Raw genomic sequence first — 20,958 nt, 5'->3', positions numbered from 1 at the left:
TGAATGTGGTGAATAATTCAATAAAAATAAATCCGTTTTTTTGGAAATTTTCATTTGAAATATGTTTGAAATAGATTAAAAAATGAAAAATTAGAATTTATCTTGAGGATATTTTTTCCGGAATTCGAAAAACTTGATCCTGAAAACTGAGACAGTTCTACTGCTCTTCTTCATTACCGATGAAAAAAAAAACGAAAAAATTCCAATAATGTCATGACAATTACTATTCTATATTAGCCAACTGAAATCCATTAATTTTTCCAATCGCCAAATGTCCTCCATCAATTTTTCCACTGCACTATGTGTCCATTTTCCCCGCAGAATGAGTCATGCGCGGGTGTATAAGACTGTCGCGCATTCCACGGAATCAGCTACTGCATCTTGTGCAAAAAACAAACGTCGAGACATAAATTTATCTTTTTTCTGTCGCCTTTCAACCATCGCAATACTACGAAAATTCACAATTTTGAATTTTGACGATGAATTTGACAAAGAGAATTGTTCTCGCAGTGGTGATCATAACCGGTTGCGCGTCGGCTACTTCTAGTGCATCCGGCGCCGCGTCCGAAACTTCCGTCTGGGACCTCTTAGAATTAGTCTTGAAGTTTCGCAAACACATGCTGCAAGTATTTAAATTAATGCTAGTTATTTAAATATAATGCAATATTCGTAAATACTTAACAGCGGTGTAACCGATAAGGCATCTATGGGAGATCGCTCCATAGCTACTCGATGGTTCGCGGATTAGGCATCGACTTAAGGGGTTATTCTCATGTGAGCACTTCAAAAAATCGATTTTTTTTTTTATATTTTGACAGTAAAACTTATTGAAAGCATGCTGTGAAAAATTGAGACCGAAATTCATAGTATTTGATAAGTTACAGCTCATAGTCGCCGACGTGTCGTAAGCGATTGTCTACCAGGCTTTCAACTTTAAACGCGTTTTTCTCGAATCATCGTTTTCTGAAACGGTCAAGGTTCTACAAGAAAAAGTATTCAACCGATTGCTTTAAAATTTACATACGTTCTTCTACTCATTTATAGTTATCATCCCTACCACAATTGTTTCTTTTCGACAATATCTTCATATTTTTTTTAAACGATTTGTAACGAAAAAGAACGAGATTTTGGTGATTTTTTTTTGAAGTTCGATATTTTTTTTTGTTTTTAATGAAATTGATTATATTTGGTAGGGACGATAGCCACAGATCTACTGAATAATAATCCATTCGATTTTTTTATCTCAGACAACATGAACAGCCGCTATCACCTTGACCAGTGAACTACCTTTTTTTGTTGGCGACTACTTTGACTTAAAAAAAATATATGTTAAAAATGTAAAAAACGAAAAAGAAATTTTTTTTCGTAAATTTCAAAATACAAATAAAAATATATTGAAAAATCAACATGATTGACGTTGGTTGTCACATAAAAAAAAATTCCGAAAAAGTGGTAAAATATAGGCGTTCACATGAGAATAACCCCTTAAGCACTTGGTCTATTGGGATATGAGGAACAAAATAAATGAGAACACACTGTGAATAATTTCAATACTAAATTTTAATATATCATTTGGACTCTACTAGTTAAGAGGACACTGTACACTATAAAATCGTACTAGAGACTGAAAACCAAAATCGCTAATGAGGCGCTGGTTCACCTCCATTCAGGAAGGGCAATAAATTTCGCACCCCCTGAAACTTTACATAGAAATTCTATCTTGACCATGTGTGGTCACCAGATGGGTTTTGAAGAAAACCCCTTTTGAAAAGCTCAGTAATAAAAGTCCCAAGGGAAAGGCCCCGACGACAATCAAATCATAAAACATTTTCTTTAATCCTAAATATAAAAACTCTGGAACGAGTGAATTTTGTCTTCGGAGAAAGACCTAAAATTCAACACACCCCCTCAAAATTTAATCATTCCGAAATCTAAGTATTATCAAAAGAATCTAAATGTAATTCAACTACATCAAATTCAAATAATCTAAGTGCCTCTTAACTAATCTCTGGGAGCAAATACACATGGTCCAGCATTCGCTGCAATGGATTGGGAAACTCAGAGAAACACAATCAGACCGTTTCGTAATACATATGTATACATATATACAAATTTACTTAATATTCAATTGACTTCTCGATTCCTCAAATTTTGGTCCGGGCAGTGGCTTTGTAAAAACATCCGCTAACTGTCGTCCTGTAAAAATGTGTTCGAATTTAATTTGATTATTATAAATTCGTTCACTTGAGAAATGATATTTAATATCTATATGATTGGTTCTGTTATGATTGGTTGGATAATAATACATCCAGGAGTGGATAATAATCCAGGACAATAACGATTGCATCAGTATAGCTAATAAGCTAATCAGTATAGCTAACAAGCTATACTGATGCAAGCATTATTGTCCTCATAGATCAGTATGATTTTAACCATAGAGCTTCTCTAACTGCCTTAAATAGCTGCTATTGATAACTGTCTCATTGTATTCCAACAAATTCTAGAGTTTTCAAATAATTTAAATACCTAACCTGTCGTGCTCTTTCTATCATTTTCCAAAAGCTGCTGTGTGAGCGGTTGATCCTTTCGGGCCAGTTGGTTTCGGCTTATTGTTCTTCTTAAAGAAACAATTTGCCATCACGTGTCCTCGTTTCCCACAATTGTAACACGTCACGAATTTTCTGAGATTTTTCATTTTATTTTGATGATAATTCTGCGGTCTTGAATTATACATTTTTTCCTTTTGCACATCAACATTTAACACTTTAGCACTTGTATCCTGAAGTTCTTGACGCATTTTTGTTTCGAAATGCAGTAATTTTGATTTAATATCCGCAAGAACTACCAGATCCGGTGATAACTGTCCAATTACGGTCACAATGTTGTCGTAAGAGTTAGGCAAAGTCAGTAACAGATAGACCACCTTATCCTTCTCATTCAAAGTGCCACCAGCAGCCACAAAGTCTTCAAATAATTCGTCTAGCTCCGAAAAATGCTCTTGTAAGGTAGTATCACCTTTTAATTTAGACGTGAAGATTTTTTTTCGGATAACCATTTGCAATACAAAACTTTTTCGTGCGTAAATAGCATCAAGTCTGCTCATCATTTCTTTGGCTGATTCCTCCAGTTTCGCAAAATGCAACAACGAGTCCGCTAAATTCGCCACGATAACACCTTTTGCAGTATTCTCTGCTTTCTGCCACTCGTCGGTTACGATTGTTGGAGGCTGCGTGTTGAGTACTTTTATTACTCCTAATTCGGCCAACAAATCTTCTATTTGCCTTCTCCAAATTCTATAGCGTTCCCCATTGAACTGTTCAATGTTTTTATTCAACTTCTCCATTATCTATTCAATAAAACCACTGAATCACGATATTAATAATTAATCACTCAAGAATTAATTGTTCAGAAAAATATTAATAATTTTACACGCAGGAATATTACACGTTATTCTCGGCCCATAAACTGTTGTGATATGAGGAACAAACTAATTGATAACACACTGTTAATAATTACAACACTCAAATTTAATATATTATTTGGACTCTACTAGTTAAGAGGACACTGTACACACTATGAAATCTGACGAAAGACTGAAAACCGAATTGCTAGTGTGGCCCTGATCCACCTCTATTTAGAGAGGGTAATAAAGTCCGCACCCCCTGAAACTTTACTGAGAAATTCTATCTTGACCATGCCTGGTCACTACATGGGTTTTAGGAAAAACCCCTTTGGAAAAGCTCAGTAATAAAAGTCTCAAGGGAAAAGCCCCGACGACAATTAAGTTGTAAAACATTTTCTTTAATGCTAAGTATAAAAACTCTAGAACAAGTGAATTTTGTCTTCGGGGAAAACCCCAAAAATCAACAATAACCCTCCGATGTCGCCATAGAGAGGAGGATGAGGTGCCCCATTTTCGGTAAATCTCCAGTACTTCCCCCCCCCCCCGGAAATATACACTGATTTTTACATCTCTGATTACGAATTGGCAACCGCTTTTTTGCTGAAACAATTAGTTCCCTTGATACGTTGTAATTTATACACCGCTCTTTGCATAACCCGGGAGCACGACAGGGACGTAGCGGTTATCGGCCCCAACGACGACACATGTTGGTACGTTTAAAGGCCAGGGACAACACAAAGAGGTATTATCGTTGGTTTTCACTCACACAAAAGCGACAGCACTCACCCAATGGTAATCAATGGCCTTTTGTTCGTGAAGGTAGATGGATGATATCGATGTAAACACCGGCGCTGCCTCTTTCTGCAGCAATTTTATGAAGTTAAGAATATCAAGTCTTTTATGACAACTATGTTGACCCTCTACGACGGCAGATCTAATGTCTCCTAGTGAAGAGAATGTGCAGACTCATTTTTTTGTGTTACGGTCTAGTGTCTAGGGATGTTTCAGGACACTGTCATTCTATCAAGGGATGGAGCACTGATCTTGAACATCATTTGATACATGAAAATGAAATTGTCCTTTGAAGTTTTTCTATGATCTCTCAATATTGTTGGGGGTGGAAGTGTCAGGCACGGGATGCACAAATTTGATTGAGCGCCTCACACTAAATGAGACCTTGGGATCACGTAAGAATTTTAGGAAATACTTTGTAATTTTTCACTAATTCCATAGATTCCCACGAGTTTCATGTTTTTCAATCCGCATTCCTATTACTACTGAGTTGTATACATGTTTATTGGAAATGGGATAATGGTTCAATGATCAGACGTGTAAATTTCATTTTAACTCTTTTATTTTATACGCTAGATAGGCACAACCGCTCTGCTTCATGTCCTTAAAGGAACTAAATACAAGACTAAAGGGATACAACACCCTGGACCTGATGTCTCTCATCATCAACAATGGTCCTACTCATGCACCTCCATATACATTCAAGAAAACAGAGCATACACATCACCCCCAAACTTCCCAGAATTTTCTCTCATAAAAATGTTTTCTACTCTCAAGTGGAAACACCAAAATAAAAGAAATACTCATCGTACAAAGACATATTCATCCCATCTGAAAATTAATTTTTGACAAACATTTTAAATGTAAACTCCAATAATGTTATCGTCTCTTTGTATTGTCAGGGACACCGGTTTTTATCTTATCCTTCATCTAAATATGGAATTGGTGCAATTTCAGTGTTATAATTTCTTGGGAAGCTATTCTAGACATTTTCCACCTCTTCTAATACCCGAAGAAAGGTAGACTTTAGACTTTTAGATAGTTTTAGACGATCCTTCTCGGAATGTGCAATGAACCTCTCGGCCATTTTGCACGCTGCTCTAGGAGGCCTCCTGGCTGATAGGTGTCAGTATCAGCTCCCTGTACGCAAATTCACCGAGCCCATCGGTTGAATCCCTATCAACGTAGATTTACCTGACTCATGTGGTCCTGAAGACATCCCAACGGATCTCCTCCAGGCCGCTGCATCTTGCGCTTCGGTGGTGAGGCTCTTCTTCCGTCAGCCCGCATGTTGGGCATCGAAGGTCGCTTCCCTCAGCTAGCTATTTTTGCTAGCTAACCAGCAAGGGGTAGCGGACCCAGGGATGAGCCCCACCAAGGAGCAGAGCTTCGTCCTGTTCCGCCCGACCAGTTTGCTGACTAGCTCTTTCGTAGGATTGCGTAGTAGGGACCTTGTGTGTCTGGAACTCTTTTCAGGTCGCCATCTCTCCACAATCCTTCTCGTGGTTTCACACTGCTGGTGTTGCACTCAGACATCCTTTCTTGGCTAGCTCGTCGGCCTTTTCAGTACCGAAGATGCCAGCGTGGCCTGGAAGTCATGCCTCTTCCAGATGATTATGCACAGCTATCCTCTCCATTAGTTCAGTACGTTCGCGAAGAAAGCACTCAGCTGATGATAACAAAAATGCTCTTTCAACATAACAAAAAATCGAAAATTTTAAGCTCGATATTGTGATGAAGTGATGTTACTCACGGTAAAAAGTTAATTGAAAATTATGTTCCCATTCGGCTCAACAACCATAACTCCAAGCGGACCCTGTTTCCAACGGTTCTTCTATAAATTACTTGATAACTAATTGACAATATTATTTTCAAGTATTTCCTTCTCACGAGTGCTTATTGTTCCATCATAAAACGGGGTTTAAAAAATTCGAAAATTTTTAATGGTTTTTCCAAGAACCTCTTTTGATTCATGATGTATTATGTGCTGAGTATTCACAGTTTTAGCAGTTCATCTCCGCCCCTAGATTGACGTTGATAATTACCCATTTGCAATTCCTCCGTCGATTCACTCATTGTTCGATATTTATTCTCTAAAACTCTTTGAAAATGTTCTCTATGCTATTCCAGTTAAAAAAATATATTTATCATTTTCTTTGCTCTCAAAATTTTAATGAAAAATTATTTATTTATAAATATATCTATTTTTGTCACTGCTGCTACGTTCCGCCCGTGTCGAAAAGTGCCTGTTCGTTTACTTGTAAATGAAAAGACCTTTCGTTTACTAGTAAACGAAATTCTTCTCGACTTCACCTCGAGCCGTCAACTTCACACTCGTTACCACCCCGTCCCATTTGCATCGAAATATACTATTTTTGCACTGTTAATGTCAACGTGTCTAGAATTTTTGAACTACAATATTCAAGAAAATAGTGATGTCTCCAACTTTCTGTTTCATTTCAGCAGTTGAGCTACTAAAGGGACAAAGGTAGACCACAAAAATCCACCGAAGATGGAATGGAGCAAGAGACAGAATAATACAAAAATGAATCATTTTTAATCAGCTATAAATTTTTCTGTAAAAATATAAATGGCATCCTAATCCTAATTATTCTTAATCATTCATTCAATACACAAAATTCACACCATAAATAATAAACTCATCGTGGAACCACCTCTTTCACGATAGTATTTCCATTTTATTTTTCTCCCACAGGGTACCTTGTCTCCATCTTTAGTGGAAGGAGTTCGTACTCCTTCATGACGTTCTTCCTCAGGCCCACATCGAAGATAAATTTCATGAGATTTGGCACGAATTCCTTCAGCTTAGCCGGGTGGTAATGGCAGTTATCCTGAATGCTCATCTCCATCCTGACCACCTGTGATGTCCATTGGATACATTTTCCCCGGTTTCTTCTTTACAGAATCCCGAGAATCGTACGAGTTTCCAGTTTTCTCTTCGTACAATTTCTTGAAAACAAATATAGAGTTTTGCCGAGATATATTATCAACCATCTTCTCCTTAGTCTCCATACCCATCTTCCGCCAACTCCTGAAGAGATAAAATTTCCGCTGAGAATTATGTCTGAGGACCTGGATTTTGTAAAAACTACTCTTCTCTGATTGTATATCGGTATTAACGAGGGTGACCGAGTATTTATTCTCGCCCTCTTCATAGACGTGCGTCACCTTTTGAAGGCCACTGTCAGGATCGACAATCCCCCCGCCTCTAGCTTCCAATTCGATTTTTCTGGAGGAGCTCTTCCCCGTAGATGAGGACTCGGAATCAATGCCAATTCTCGTGGCGATATCACCGCCCCAATCCGCTATATTCCTTCTATATATGAGAGAGATCGGCGGGACCTTGCAATCCTTAGCTTCAGCAACAAAATTTTCAGTCACAACTTGAATGTCGTATTTCTCAGCCTCCTCGAAGCATTTGTGGTATACCATGCAGATTCCTGGCTCGGTAATCACAGCTGCCAGGTTTCTCTGGACCTTCATTACCACCTGTCCCCCGAGACGCATTATATCCCGCCTGAGATTATCTTTGTCTCTGGGTTTCTTACCCGCGATGAAGAACTGCATTCCTTTGAGCGGCATTGGACGGGGGTCCACCAGTGACCCTGAGGGCTCCACCTGAGGTGGCAGGACGCTTACGTCAGAGGACGCTACCGTTCGTAGTATACGATGCCCCACCGTTGGCTCGTAGTCGGCCAAGAATGGGATCTTGTCTCTGAATTCCTGCGGTATTTCGAATGCCATTCTCTCGGGGAGTTGAGTAACTTCATCACACTTTGTCCATTCGCTGAAGGCGCCTTGACACTTGTACCCGACTCCAGAGACAAGTTGAAAGCCTCCAGAGCACTTCTTGCAAGGTTTTAACGCTCCGAAGAGAAGAGCGTCCGAGAGCGCAGTGAGCATTTCTGATTCGCCCTTTGGTTGGTGTTGATTGTTGTACAGTAACAGGATTTTTAGATCACCTTTTTTTAGAGTCGCGAGTTGGTCGTGAAGATCGAAGAGCTTCTCATTTTGCTCCTTAATTTTTTGTTCTTTTTTTTCATCTAAAGGATCTGGTTTTGCTTTTTTTGTGGGTGGGGGCTCATTGGGGGCATCAATTGCTGGAAGTTGGTTGATTATGGCGAGTTTAGTGTCCTCTGGGAGAGCTTGGAAACCTTGAAATTTAGATGGTTATGGTGGATTAGAAGCTGAAAATTATGTTTATGGAAAATCAAAGAATGGTAGGAAACGGACAGGTACAGGAGATAAAAGACTGGATGTGGACTGGAAATTAGTCAAGTCGTTCTGTAGTTCTCCGAAACATGATGCACAATTAATGCAAAATAAGAAGGCGACCTCTCGAACCAATTCCAGTAATTTTTACATTGAAATTGGTTGGACTTGAGAAAATAAAAATTGTAACAAAATGACTCAGCTAAACTTGATTTAAGGAGTCATACTTTCATTATAAATAAATTATCGTTGTCATTGGAACAAGCGCATAATTTGATAATCAAAGTTTTTCTTTTCTTGAAGTAAGATATGATTTTCTTGTTGCGAGTAGAAACGTGCTTCTCCAAAAATTCCTCACCTTTCCGACATGCACTAAATTCCTGGACTAAAGAGTCCTTCTGTCAGTGCAAGACATCGCCTTGTATTGCAAATTTCCTCCTTAAAAAACTTTTTTATATCAATGCAATATCCACTTTTTCCAGGTTTTATATTAATTTCAGTTTCAGTCTAGTCCCTCGGGTTTGCATACGTAATATAGGGAGTACTTAGTATGTGGGTACAAAAATTAATCGTCTGTTCATAGCTGTGTTCAGTCCCTGTCAGAATATTATAGTTTTTCCTACAACAGTATCGGAATGTTTATAATAATTTAAGTAAGCAGAAATAGAGAGAAATGAATGAACCCGGGCCTTTCGTCCAATGGGTCCAGAGCATAGAAATGTTAGTTACTATGAGTTTTAGTTGATTTGGAGAAGCCACAGGAGAAAGTTCATACTTGAATCATTTTTATATCATTTAACAATTCTTGTCCATAATTAGATGCGTAAAAACGGGAAACAAAGGCGAGGAACGAGATCACTTCTCTTGGACAATAACATGCAAGAATATGCTTTGCGAAATTAACAAATGGAATTTTGCATGAGAATTTTTTTAGTCTTGCAGATGACAGTCGAATTAAAATATTATAATAATGGATGTACAGGATTACAATCGAAATTATGACCCTTGGGAGTAAACAAGACTAAATAGAGAAGTGATAATAGGAAATGAGCGTAGTGAAAGGAATTGTAAATAAGGAGGATAGATATGAAATTGTAGAAATATAAGAAATGCGAAGAAGTTCAGCTTGAAAATTTCATAATGAGTATTCAATATTTGCTGAAAATTACCAGATATTGTATCCCCCGACGCAAAAAAATTCAACGATTCTCGAAGCTCCAAGAAACACTCAGGATGATACCACCGGACAATGCCTTCGTACCTGGCTCCCAGTTCACTTTCGGTGTCCAGCTTCCCAATTCTGGCCAAATTTTTGAGAATTGGTGTGTCGCGGCCGACACATTTCGAACGGTTTGAGACAGCCAACTCGATCGAAAATTCCGGTTGAATGGCTCTTAATGATCGTTTCAAATTGTTGTTTTTACAATCTTTAGAAGACGAGGAAGTAGTTGGCGATTCAATTCGTGATTTAAGGGAGTTTTGATCCTCCCAGCGGATGTTATCAAAGTTCTCCAAATCAGTTATTGATGTTGGACGGTTTTTTGCGAAGAAACATTCCCTGTGGAACCAAGTGGACATCACTCCATCGTGGTATGGGTTCTGAAATAATATTTTCACTTTTAGGATTATTCAGTTTTAAATATCGAACATCCTGAAACCGATGGGCAAAAATAGTAGTTTTTTCTATTTGTCCAGGAAAATGTAAATCTTTCAATTTCAACGTTAGTTTTGTCATATAGAATCAGAAAATACACAGAGAAATCTTCGAAATACTATAAGCAGCCTTTACGCAATAGAGAAAAAAATATTCAGCGCGTGTTATTTTCAATAGAGTTTGATAACTAACGACTTTATCCACTTTTTGATTAAGAGCCTATTTTAAAGAATTGTTTATCATTGTGCCTTCTCATCATTTCAAATCTATTATTAAAATTAAATGTTGACTTGTATAAAGGAGTCATGTTTTTGAAATCAGAACTGTTGTATGAACCGGTCTCCACTTTTCCGATTAAATTAGGAATAGCTTTTAATTGCTAATTAAAATGTAATTCTAAATTAGGTAGACATAGATTTATGTAAAAGTTTTCATAGCTTCGTAATTAAAGTGAGACCGGTAGGGAAGTAAATGATTTTGAGAAGAATCCTTCTATAATATAGGGAAAAAAAGAATGTCTTTATATAAATTAGAATTGAATTCTCATATGCAATTAAAAGGTTCTTCCAAGTTAATCCAAACAGTGAAACCTAATTCATATAATAAAAACCACATCTTTGACTATAAACAGAGGAGGACGTGAATCTTGTTCTTCCTTCACCTTTTTTTTTTTTAATCATAGACAACTTTTGTTCATCGCTCTATTTATTTCTATTTATTTGTTTTTAATTTTCAGGAAAAACCACTGCACAAAACTTATTCTTGGGGCATTTTTCACAAAAATTTGTTCTCGTGTTGTCAGTATAAAATAATAAAAAAATACGTAAATATTTATTCTCTTATTAAAAAATGAGTTTTTTTGAAAATATATCAAGAATATCAGGTATCATTTTGGTGACTGAGTCATTATTATTTTTTATCGCTAACCCCCACCCTGGAAACTGATAATTAACGTGTTAGCGGTATTACTCATGTAACAGATCGAAATAGCATGCCGAATACCGTGTAGCCTTCAAACATGAAATCAATATTTAGGAGTTGACGTAAAAGTAAAAAATTACACCAATAATGGATATAACCCGCATTAAAATTATATATGGAAGTCAATCGAACAAATTTTAATGACATATAATAAAAAAATAATTTGTTCCACACGTTGTGAGATCTGTACTCTATCTGAGATCTCTAAGTTTTATTTAAGAAGATTAGGTTAATCCTCTTTGGTTTTACTATTGAACTTCATGTTTTCGGGGTCACTGATCACGACTATAATTATTGTTTTTAGAAATTTTTAGAAAATGCATTCCCATTTTGAACCGTAATTTTTCCCTAAATTTCTTCATCGTTTTCATCAAGGATTAACATCTGAATTTTCGATCATTCGGCGTAAAAGTCCAGGAATTTTTCACCACTTTGCAAACGATAAGTCACCGTTGGGAAATAAGTTTTATTACTTGTTTATAAAAAGTAAATGCGTGAAAAAATACCACTATTTTACTAAATTTAATTCAGTTCATACTACGTATAAATTTTCTTAGAGTTTATTCATGGAATTAGTTGGAAGAACTACTTTGATAGAGAGGCAGTTGGCGCATAGTCGTCAAGCAGAATTTTTGAGGGTGAAAATGTGTAAATAACGCTTGAAGACCACGAAAAAGTTGATGAATTAATTATGCGTTCAAATATATATGTTTTTGCATAAAGCTTGATGGATAAATGGAGTGTTTAAATATACAAACACATAATTTGTCTATCTACTTTCGCATTACTTTTACGTATCATTTTTAACCCTAAAAAAGACTGCGACACAACTACGCAGTAACTGCCCTTTTATTATAGCATTATTAACCCATTAGAGACTCTATAGAAATAATATTAACACTTTTTTCACTGCCGGAAGGTGTGAATAATCGTCATCCAAACAATGTTCAGTCAGAAATTTTGCATTTGTTGTTATTCCAAGAAGAAAGCTTTAGCAGCGCAAGAACAACGCCATTGCATGCATATTCTATTGAACCTAAATGGCAAAGTAATATACATTAAATTTCACAAATGATAAAACAATTTAAATTTATAACACCATCAGATGAAAGTGAATTATTTGCAATTACCTGAACGATTTTCGCGATTCTCAACGAGCCCTTTTCCACTGAGTTTTTACATCCTTTGCATTTGGATCGCCCAGATTTGGCATAGTCCACCAGAAACGGCAGATGTTCGTTCATTTTTTCTTCATCGAATGTCACAACAATTAGCAAACCCGAAATATCAGATGTCTTAGCTCTTTCTGCGTGTTTTGGAATCCAAGTAGATGATTTCAACGGCTCCCACTTTCTGAAGAGCGAGTGCGCATGCGTCGAGAATCTCAGGGCCGACGTCACAGATGGTACCACCCAATCGGCCCCTCACATCGTAAAATTGACCTCCAACAAACCGGTGCCTGGTCAGACTTGTATTTGGTTTTGGAATTTAAAAACAAAAGTGACAGTGGGGAAATCATATGATGTCACTGCGGAAGTTCATGCATCCTCGGAATAAATACAAAATAGAACCCAATTTCAAGGAACTAGCGGAAATTTATCCAGAGTTTAAAAAACATCTTGCGACTGTGAGTTTGACGATCGAAATATTGATTACTTTTTGAGGTTATGTTGATGTTTTGAAGGTAATTGATGTCCAGTCAATTTTACAAGCGCCCCAAATATGACAAATATGGATCTAATATGCTAAGATATCATATAAATGGCAATGTTCCTGTTAAAAATAACAAACCTAAAGGTCAACATAAATTTAAAAAGTTAAATTAATACTTTGGAACGTAGACATTGATACATCAACGTTCAATTCATCAATGTAACAATTAGACAATCGACGGAATTACTTTGAAAAATTTATAACTATCATTAACATCATTTTTTAATGAAATGTGGCAACGCTACGTCACTTGTCGCATTTTTGTATCGTAAAATATTAACAATAGGAGTGTTGTTTGTTATATCCGACATTCTATTATATTGTTATATCCAGGGAGAGACACACAACACAATTAATGAAAGGTTTGGGGCGGTTTATTGATAATAATTATCAGACGCAATCCATCAGACTGATCTCTACTCCCAAAGATATCTTTGGATAATAATAAAGTTTCTTGTTATCGTTCAGAGGGAATAGTTTTAATAGTAATTTTAATGATTCCAAGAAGGACCCGTAACAATGTATGCTCACTGCTGACTTGGCGAGTCACTTTATATTTACCAGATGAAAAATTAATTATATATTCTAATTATGCTCATTCATTTGGGTCCTCATTCACTTTGAGCTCTCCCGACCGCCTGATCTACGGCGGTGTGTGCCCCCGGTTAGGGTGCGGAGAAACACTGTCTTGAGGTCGTCTGAACCCCGGTATATGTATGTGCTATGCTATACACTATACTACACGTGCTGCACACTTAACGCACCGTAAAGTGTCAAAAAAATGTCAAAAATACTTCGTCTTTATTTGTAATTTAAGTACAAGATTAAGGATTTTTATTTATTTATATTAATCCCGTAACATATACACGATGTTTCATTGCGTAATATTTTTGTACGGCAGTGAATAGAAACTGAAAAAATGAGTGATAACAATTCCGTGAACAACATCACAACGGATTCGAGGTTATGTGAAGGTATGTTTGTTTTGAATGTCAACTGTACGGAGGGTGCTTTCATTGCAAATTGCATTAACAATAACTGGAACAATAAGGGGCGTTTATGATTAATTAGTGCTAGAGCGCTGGAAATCAATCTTGTTATGGAATAAAAGTATCAGAGGAACGATATTTTTATTAGTTTGGAAGTCTCACGAAAAAACGAAATTATTATCTTATCCCGGTTTGTTATAAAGTATTGACATTTTGCATGGACTGATGGGCAAATAGAAATTTCAACGAGCAACATTTTAGTGGGTAAAAAGAACCGATTCGTCCACGACGCTCACTGATCATTCCATCATGATGATGATCATTGATCATTAATCATTGATGTTTTTATTACATGAATAACGTTTCACTGTTTCCATTAACTCAGAAGAATCATTCAATTACTTATGGGAATTTAATCCTAATTTATATGAAGACCTTCGTTCTTTCCCTATATTAAAGGAGGGGTCTTTCCAGAATTATTTACTTCCTTGGCCTCATTTTAATTACGAAGAAATGAAAATATTCACATAAATCTATTTCTACCTAAATGAGAATTAAAGTCCAGTAAACAATTAAAAGTTCCGCCTAATTTAATCGAAAAACTGGAAATCGATTGGTACAAGGAGAGGACAACAGCTCTGGTTACAAAAAGATGAGTCTTTTATACAAGTCAGCATTAAATTCTAATAGTAGATTTGAATAAACAATCCTTTAAAATAGCCTCTTAATCATTCAAAGGGAAATGTGTGACTGTCCTCACATTTAGTATTTTCAGATAAGTCAACTAAATACACTGATGTGAATTCAAAGCCTCCATTTGAGTTGAGCTTACTCAAAATCAGTGGTGCGCCATCAGGTGCAACTCAAGTGCATTCTTCTTCCCCTCATTACCAATTACGATCACATAACAAGGATAATATAACAACTTCTTTTTTTCTATGATATTTGTTCTCCACAACAAGATTGATTTTCAACGTTACAGCGCTAATTGTTCGCTAACACGAGCTTGATTGCGGCTCTATTTACGTTTAACGAAAATCATTGAAATGGAAATGACACAAATGCCAAATTTCTGTCTCTTTGAACAATATTGGATTCACCCACATCATTCACATAAATGTTTTTTTCAGGGCGAGACGATGGGACCACCCCAAATACTTCCACAACTATCAAAGGCCCACGAAGAAAATCTGCGAAATATTATCGTGATTATAGAGCACGAAAGCGAGCAGAGTGGAAAATAGAGACGATGAGTTTGATGGGCGATCCACTAGCAGTTACTGATGGTACATTGAAGAAGAGAAAATCACCGGCAGAATACCAGAGAGAGTACCGAGCCCGTAAAAAAGCTAAGAAATACAATATATCCACTACTTCATCACCTTCTCCAGAGGAATGTACTGCTAGTGATTCATTGACCAGAAGTAATCCGTCAACGACTGCTGGATCTTCTACGAGCAATCTTGTCTGTTCTACAAATTCAATCCGTAGAAAATCGGCAGCAGAATATCAACGAGAATATCGAGCGAGGAAAAATGCTGAACGCGAATCTATAAGGGCTGCTCTATCTGCGATCACTAATGACAGTTCAACGGAAAATATGCAACTTAATGGAGATAAAAGTGTTTCTGCTAACAGAAATGCTTTTTCAGTAACACCAGTCTGCGGATTAACGATTTTTAAGTCGCAAGGGGGAACGTTCGATGAAGTGATTTATTATCAGGAAAAAATTCAAGATCAACAGTTAGTTTACGTCGCCACCTCGAGAATTGTCTCCCTCGAAGATCTCTTTATTATTCCACTTAACAAACAGGAGAAATTTCGTCATGAGAAGGGTAGTAAGGTCCCTTCACCCGTGGATTTGCGGAATGAGGTGATTCAGCTGCGAGAAAATCCATTTTTTACGTTGGATGAACAATTGTATGAATTTATCAATTCGAGAAGAAACTTGTCAATAGTGTCATTCAATTGTCACAGTCTTCATGTACATGCCAACGGCGTTACAGATAGAGTTTTTCATAATTCGAATATATTGATGTTATCTGAAACAGTTGGGAGCAATGATGAATGTCCTGTATCGATGCCCAAGTTCGATTTTATTGTAAAATTTAAACGTAATGATACCAGGAATTCAGGTGTAACTGTTGATCATCATCGAGATGATGGATGTTATATTACTACTCCGCATTTAGAAATAAAAACTCCTCAGTCTAGTAACTCTGGTCCAACGATATCAACATCAACCGAAATTGGTGATTTATGTGGAGTAGAATGCAGATTCATTTCTACTGCGAATGATCCGAGAAAGTTGATGTTAATTGCTATTTACATATCCCCAGATGCAGTCATTAGGGATATAACATCATTTATCGGTAAATCTCTATTGCCACTGTGCGGTATAGGTTCACAAGCACTTGCAGATATCATTGAAGAAGAGGCTGATTATTGCCAATGGCCTGTCATTCTTGCGGGAGATTTCAATGTGAACTTTTCATTGGCAGAATCTGAACCGTTATTGACATTCCTCAAAGAAAAATTTTCATTGGAAATGATAAATGGCCGAAATGATCCGACGACCGAAAGAGGAACTACCATTGATGCAGTTTTTGTAAAAAATATTGATAAAATCGAACTGGAACATTTTGTATGTTATTTTAGTTATCACAATCCACTTGTTAATATTTCCGACCGTGAAAATGATGTTTCAATTAAGCAAGAAGTATGTGATTTTCAGGATTGATTGGCAAAAAATCTATTATATTCTCTTTGATTTTCAATTTGCCATTAAGAAGTTTTAACTTTACTGCGCCCAGGGACTTCACACGCTAGTGATTTTTTTTATTAGACTTTTTCTCGGTTATCACTAAAGCCCGTTCGCTCTTTTCGACCCTTTTCGTTGTCGGATTCGTTATTCCTTTTTTTAAGGAATTTTTTATAATCATTACGTTGCAAAAACGTCATGATAATGACACCGTAATTTATTAGCTGTTAAATTTGCATATGAAAGTAAATCTGTGATAAATTGCTAAACTAGTATAAGAGAATTTTTTTATTAAATTGTGTTTCAACAATTTATAGCAGTGATTTCGCTCATAAAATCAGTAAAAATGTAGTTATCTCTGCCTGTAAATTGGAAGTTTCAATCAGGATTTTGTAGTTTTGGATATGACACTCAAATAAAAACTATTAGGCACGAATATTGTATTGTCTTTTGAAATATCCTGAATTATGAATGAGTTCTGCATGAATAAAAATTTGAGTCTCGTGGTGTAAAAATCGAGACATTTTTTCAGTTGTCGAAAATCCCTTCATTGTTTACTTGTATTTGTCAGAGAGTATATTTATCATTTTTGAAAGAACAAGGGGTTTGGTATTTGTTTTGATTTTCATTTTCATTTTTCCAACAAACATAAGTAGAGCCACACTAGCGCTCGCGTTATCGAACAATTAGCGCTGCAATGCTGAAAATCAATTTTGTTATGGAGTACAAATATCATAGAAAAAAGGAGTTGTGATATTATCCTTGTTATGTGATCGTAATTGGTAATGAGGGGAAGAAGAATGCGCTTGAGTTGCACCTGATGGCGCACCACTGATTTTGAGTAAGCTCAACTCAAATGGAGGCTTTGAATTCACATCAGTGTATTTAGTTGACTTATCTGAAAATACTAAATGTGAGGACAGTCACACATTTCCCTTTGAATGATTAAGAGGCTATTTTAAAGGATTGTTTATTCAAATCCACTATTAGAATTTAATTCTGACTTGTATAAAAGACTCATCTTTTTGTAACCAGAGCTGTTGTCCTCTCCTTGTACCAATCGATTTCCAGTTTTTCGATTAAATTAGGCGTAACTTTTAATTGTTTACTGGACTTTAATTCTCATTTAGGTAGAAATAGATTTCTGGAAGATTTTCATTCCTTCATAATTAAACTGAGGTCAAGACAGTAAATAATTCTGGAAAGAGTCCTTTAATATAGAGAAAAAAACATTATATAATGATCACCGTCATACAGAGCTAATTAATTGGAATTGCGCGTTATTGTTGTGGTACCAATTATGTGAATAAGTCGAAGCATTTAAATTATTTGCATTATTGTGTTCATATTCATTCAGTAGCGTTAGAGGAAAGATGAATATGCCATTAAGCAAATTGGCCTATAGCGGCCTAGCCAGGTCTGATAAATAAAAAATAATAATTAGAATATCAGACAATAATGATAAATCTAATAGTTAGGGGGAGGGGATAAGAAGTAATTGAAGGAAAGAATTGTAACGAGACTTGTGAAACTTTTCAGGATCTTGCAGGAAAGCTTAAATTCAACTTCAAGGACCCAGACAGTCTTCGAGTTCTTGCCAAAGTCCTTCTCAAGCACGATTTTGAGCTGGTAGCAGACATCCCCTCTTCGAAGCTAGTGCCGGCCCTACCCTTACGCCTGAACTACATTCTATGGATCGAGGATCTATTAAATCATTTGAAAATGTCAGACGTTCACGGTCTAGATATAGGCACCGGGGCAGTCGCCATTTACCCTCTTCTCTGCGCCAAAATCCTTGGCTGGAGGATGACAGGAACGGAAATTGATCCATCCAGCCTCACCTCAGCGGTCGCCACAGTGAAACAAAATAATTTAGATAATTTGATTCAAATTGTTTCCGCTGAAGATGCCACTATTTTCAAGGCAACGATTGACGGCGGGAACTCTTATGACTTTTCCATGTGTAATCCGCCATTTTTTGATGCTGACAATATGGACGACAGAAGAGTCAAGAAAATGGTGCCGAGAAACGCTACGACCGGAAGTGACGGTGAGCTGGCGATCGAGGGCGGGGAGAAAAGTTTTATTTTGAAAATGATTGATGAGAGTTTAGAAATCACTGAGAAAATCAGGATTTATACAACTATGGTTGGGCACAAATCGAGTCTTGGGTTCTTGAAGAGGGTATTTAAGGACAAAGAAATTGGAAATTTCACTTGGACTGAGTTTTGTCAGGGATACACGAAACGATGGGGAATAGCATGGAGTTTTTTTGATAGAGAGACCATTGATTTAAAGAGCGCACCGTTCATCAGGACGAGAACCGAAGTGAGGAAAGGCGGAGGGGAAGCCTTTGATGTTGAGGTACTGGTTCCAAGGGTGGGGCAGTATTCAGATGGAATTTCGAGTGTAGTGGACAGGATCAGGGAGTGGATGAAGGAATTGCAGGTAAAACAAGTTTTTTTATTTCGTTCTTGCTTTAGACCGGAAACCCTGTATTTGACCGATTTTTCGAGTCTCTAACTTCAATTGCAAGTTATCTGGAATGTTATGAAACAAAAATATGAATATGAATATGAAATATGTTAATAAATATATTATGAAACGAAAATATTTCTATTCAATTATAAAATTCTTGTTTTCAGATTGAAATTGACGAATTAAAGGTGGAGGATGACGATTTGGCTGTCTGGACCTGTCAATTGCATGCGACTGAGGATTCCTGGTCTCACGCGAGGAGAAAACGCCGTTTGGCGTTAAGATCGGATCAAGATCCTAAGAAAGCTCGTCTAGACCCCTCATCGCGAAGTCCCCTGCCAACAGCTCGACAGGATTCATCAGACCTTCGGGATCCCGCGAGCTCCACTGAATTATTTCTAGAAGCCACTTTGGCAGTCGGCGAAGTCGCTGAGCCTTTGGAGGACTCAGAAATTCTTGAAGAGTTGTCGAAACCTCATGAGCCTCCAAAAATGAAAATCTCGATGATTCTGCAGGGAGGGACCGGTGGAAAAAACGCTTTGGAAACCTTCAGACAATTTTTAATTAATAAATTAGGCATCAGAGAATACTTTCAAAGCCAAAATAAGTCTAATAGTCTGAGGAAGAAAAGAAAGAAGAGAAAGTGTAGTGAAATTGATACGGACAAATAAAGAGTAAGAATTAATTTTAACTAAACAAACTGTTTCTTTTGGATGGTTGATTTAGTTCAAATCTCACCTCAAATTTTTAATTAACAATAGAAAATTCATATGGATCTGGATTTTTCTGAATGGGAGCCCTGTATTATACCGATTTTTCGATAATCTAATTTCAATATCAAATCATCTAGAATGTTATGAAACACGAAAGAATGATATTTTTAATGTCATGTCTGTGTGTATGTACTGGAAAACTCGCAATTCTGAAAATTAATTTTGAGAAAAGTGTAAACAAATATGATAAAGTTTGTAGAGAAACTTCTAAATTTCCAACTTATGATAGCTAATCATTAACTTTTACTTTGAAGCGTCACTTCTGCTAGGTCAGTCCAGTATTTCGTTTTTTCGTAAATTTCGTTTTTCCTCAATATCAAAAATTACTGCAACGATTGCGGTTCAATTTTTTTCAAAATACTCGTCGGAGTGGGTCCTTTCTATATAGATCGCCATATCCTCATTTTTCGGGGGTAAAATTTCGAGATGTCGCCGATTTTAGGTTTCAACATCATAAAAGTGAGGATCATAAATTAACAAAAAATAGAGAGCGAGTTGAAATTTTAAACACTTGTAACTCTCATAACATAAAAGGCTGCTATTTTGGATGGATCCAATTGTCCAGGCGCTTCCAGAAATACTATACTTTTTGCGTGAACGTATTTCTTTGAATATCTCATGAACCACTCAACAGATTTGTTCACTACAATCCTATCGTAAAATAGCCAGAAAAATGAAGAAAAAAATGTGGATTTTGGCGGAAGGAAAGTAGGACACCTTTTCAAAAAATGTTTAAAACAACTACTTTTGCCTGAATCGCAATATTTACCCCCTCCCTCATTTTGGTTCTTTCAGTTATGCTTATCGTTACTTGCACATTAATTATGGTTGACTCTGATAAAAAAATGGTAGAAATGTCAGGAATGAAAAGAAAAATTTAAGACCCATTCCGTTGTTATCTTTTTAATCTAATGTAATTCGACGTTATCTCAAATGGTGAAGCATCCATTCTCCTTCAAATTTTGAAACTAATTAATTATGAATAAAAAAATATATGACCCTGACTTTAATATTTTCATACATTTAGGTTGAACTATCACCGGTAGAAATCGCCGTTACTTTAATTCGAATAATCTAACTCCTATTTATTTTCCAAAATAGACGTCTGATAGAATCGAATGAAAATGTCGAATCATAATTTTCAGAGGAGTTCCCTCTCTTTTCTCCAGGCGCCAGCTGGC

The 20,958-nt window shown here is 36.5% G+C and overlaps 2 protein-coding genes and 1 long non-coding RNA gene across 10 annotated transcripts; 2 read left to right on the top strand and 1 right to left on the bottom strand.

The window, feature by feature from the left end:
* Positions 1-349: 349 nt before the first annotated feature.
* LOC135160564 (U6 small nuclear RNA (adenine-(43)-N(6))-methyltransferase) lies at positions 350-20,779 on the top strand. 5 transcript variants are annotated; one of them, XM_064117230.1, is made up of 3 exons: positions 350-626; positions 18,066-18,974; positions 19,172-20,779. In XM_064117230.1, exons 1-3 carry the CDS (start codon positions 480-482, stop codon positions 19,673-19,675), a joined length of 1,560 nt encoding a protein of 519 aa, XP_063973300.1. In that variant the 5' UTR covers positions 350-479; the 3' UTR covers positions 19,676-20,779. The 5 variants fall into 5 exon arrangements, with proteins under 5 accessions (XP_063973300.1, XP_063973302.1, XP_063973301.1 ...); XM_064117231.1 differs by lacking the exon at positions 350-626 and adding an exon at positions 12,550-12,690 and having other exon boundaries at positions 19,172-20,773; XM_064117229.1 differs by lacking the exons at positions 350-626; positions 18,066-18,974; positions 19,172-20,779 and adding exons at positions 12,553-12,690; positions 13,678-13,750; positions 14,896-18,054.
* On the top strand, positions 634-6,854 carry LOC135160569 (uncharacterized). 3 transcript variants are annotated; one of them, XR_010298587.1, is made up of 4 exons: positions 634-774; positions 885-992; positions 1,248-4,590; positions 6,659-6,854. It is a non-coding gene; the product is annotated as an uncharacterized LOC135160569 (long non-coding RNA). The 3 variants fall into 3 exon arrangements; XR_010298588.1 differs by having other exon boundaries at positions 634-992; positions 6,662-6,854; XR_010298586.1 differs by having other exon boundaries at positions 634-992.
* On the bottom strand, positions 6,731-12,342 carry LOC135160563 (poly [ADP-ribose] polymerase-like). Of its 2 annotated transcripts, XM_064117228.1 has the most exons (4): positions 12,194-12,342; positions 11,963-12,099; positions 9,598-10,027; positions 6,731-8,370 (listed from the first exon to the last, which is right to left on the bottom strand). In XM_064117228.1, exons 3-4 carry the CDS (start codon positions 10,004-10,006, stop codon positions 7,043-7,045), a joined length of 1,737 nt encoding a protein of 578 aa, XP_063973298.1. In that variant the 5' UTR covers positions 10,007-10,027; positions 11,963-12,099; positions 12,194-12,342; the 3' UTR covers positions 6,731-7,042. The 2 variants fall into 2 exon arrangements, with proteins under 2 accessions (XP_063973298.1, XP_063973297.1); XM_064117227.1 differs by lacking the exon at positions 11,963-12,099 and having other exon boundaries at positions 12,194-12,325.
* Positions 20,780-20,958: the final 179 nt, after the last annotated feature.

Source organism: Diachasmimorpha longicaudata, chromosome 3 (genome assembly GCF_034640455.1).
Source record: "Diachasmimorpha longicaudata isolate KC_UGA_2023 chromosome 3, iyDiaLong2, whole genome shotgun sequence".
In the NCBI taxonomy this organism is placed as follows: domain Eukaryota; kingdom Metazoa; phylum Arthropoda; class Insecta; order Hymenoptera; family Braconidae; genus Diachasmimorpha; species Diachasmimorpha longicaudata.
This window is presented reverse-complemented; position numbering and strand designations above follow the sequence as displayed.

Excerpts from the sequence above, each read along its gene's own strand:
- LOC135160563 (XM_064117227.1), bottom strand. The coding sequence starts at position 12,307 with ATGAACGAACATCTGCCGTTTCTGGTGGACTATGCCAAATCTGGGCGA. Across the intron at positions 10,028-12,193 it reads GAATCGCGAAAATCGTTCAG|AACCCATACCACGATGGAGT; the intron begins GTAATTGCAAAT and ends ATATTATTTCAG. Across the intron at positions 8,371-9,597 it reads GTCGGGGGATACAATATCTG|GTTTCCAAGCTCTCCCAGAG; the intron begins GTAATTTTCAGC and ends CTAAATTTCAAG.
- LOC135160564 (XM_064117229.1), top strand. The coding sequence starts at position 13,696 with ATGAGTGATAACAATTCCGTGAACAACATCACAACGGATTCGAGGTTA. Across the intron at positions 13,751-14,895 it reads GGATTCGAGGTTATGTGAAG|GGCGAGACGATGGGACCACC; the intron begins GTATGTTTGTTT and ends TGTTTTTTTCAG.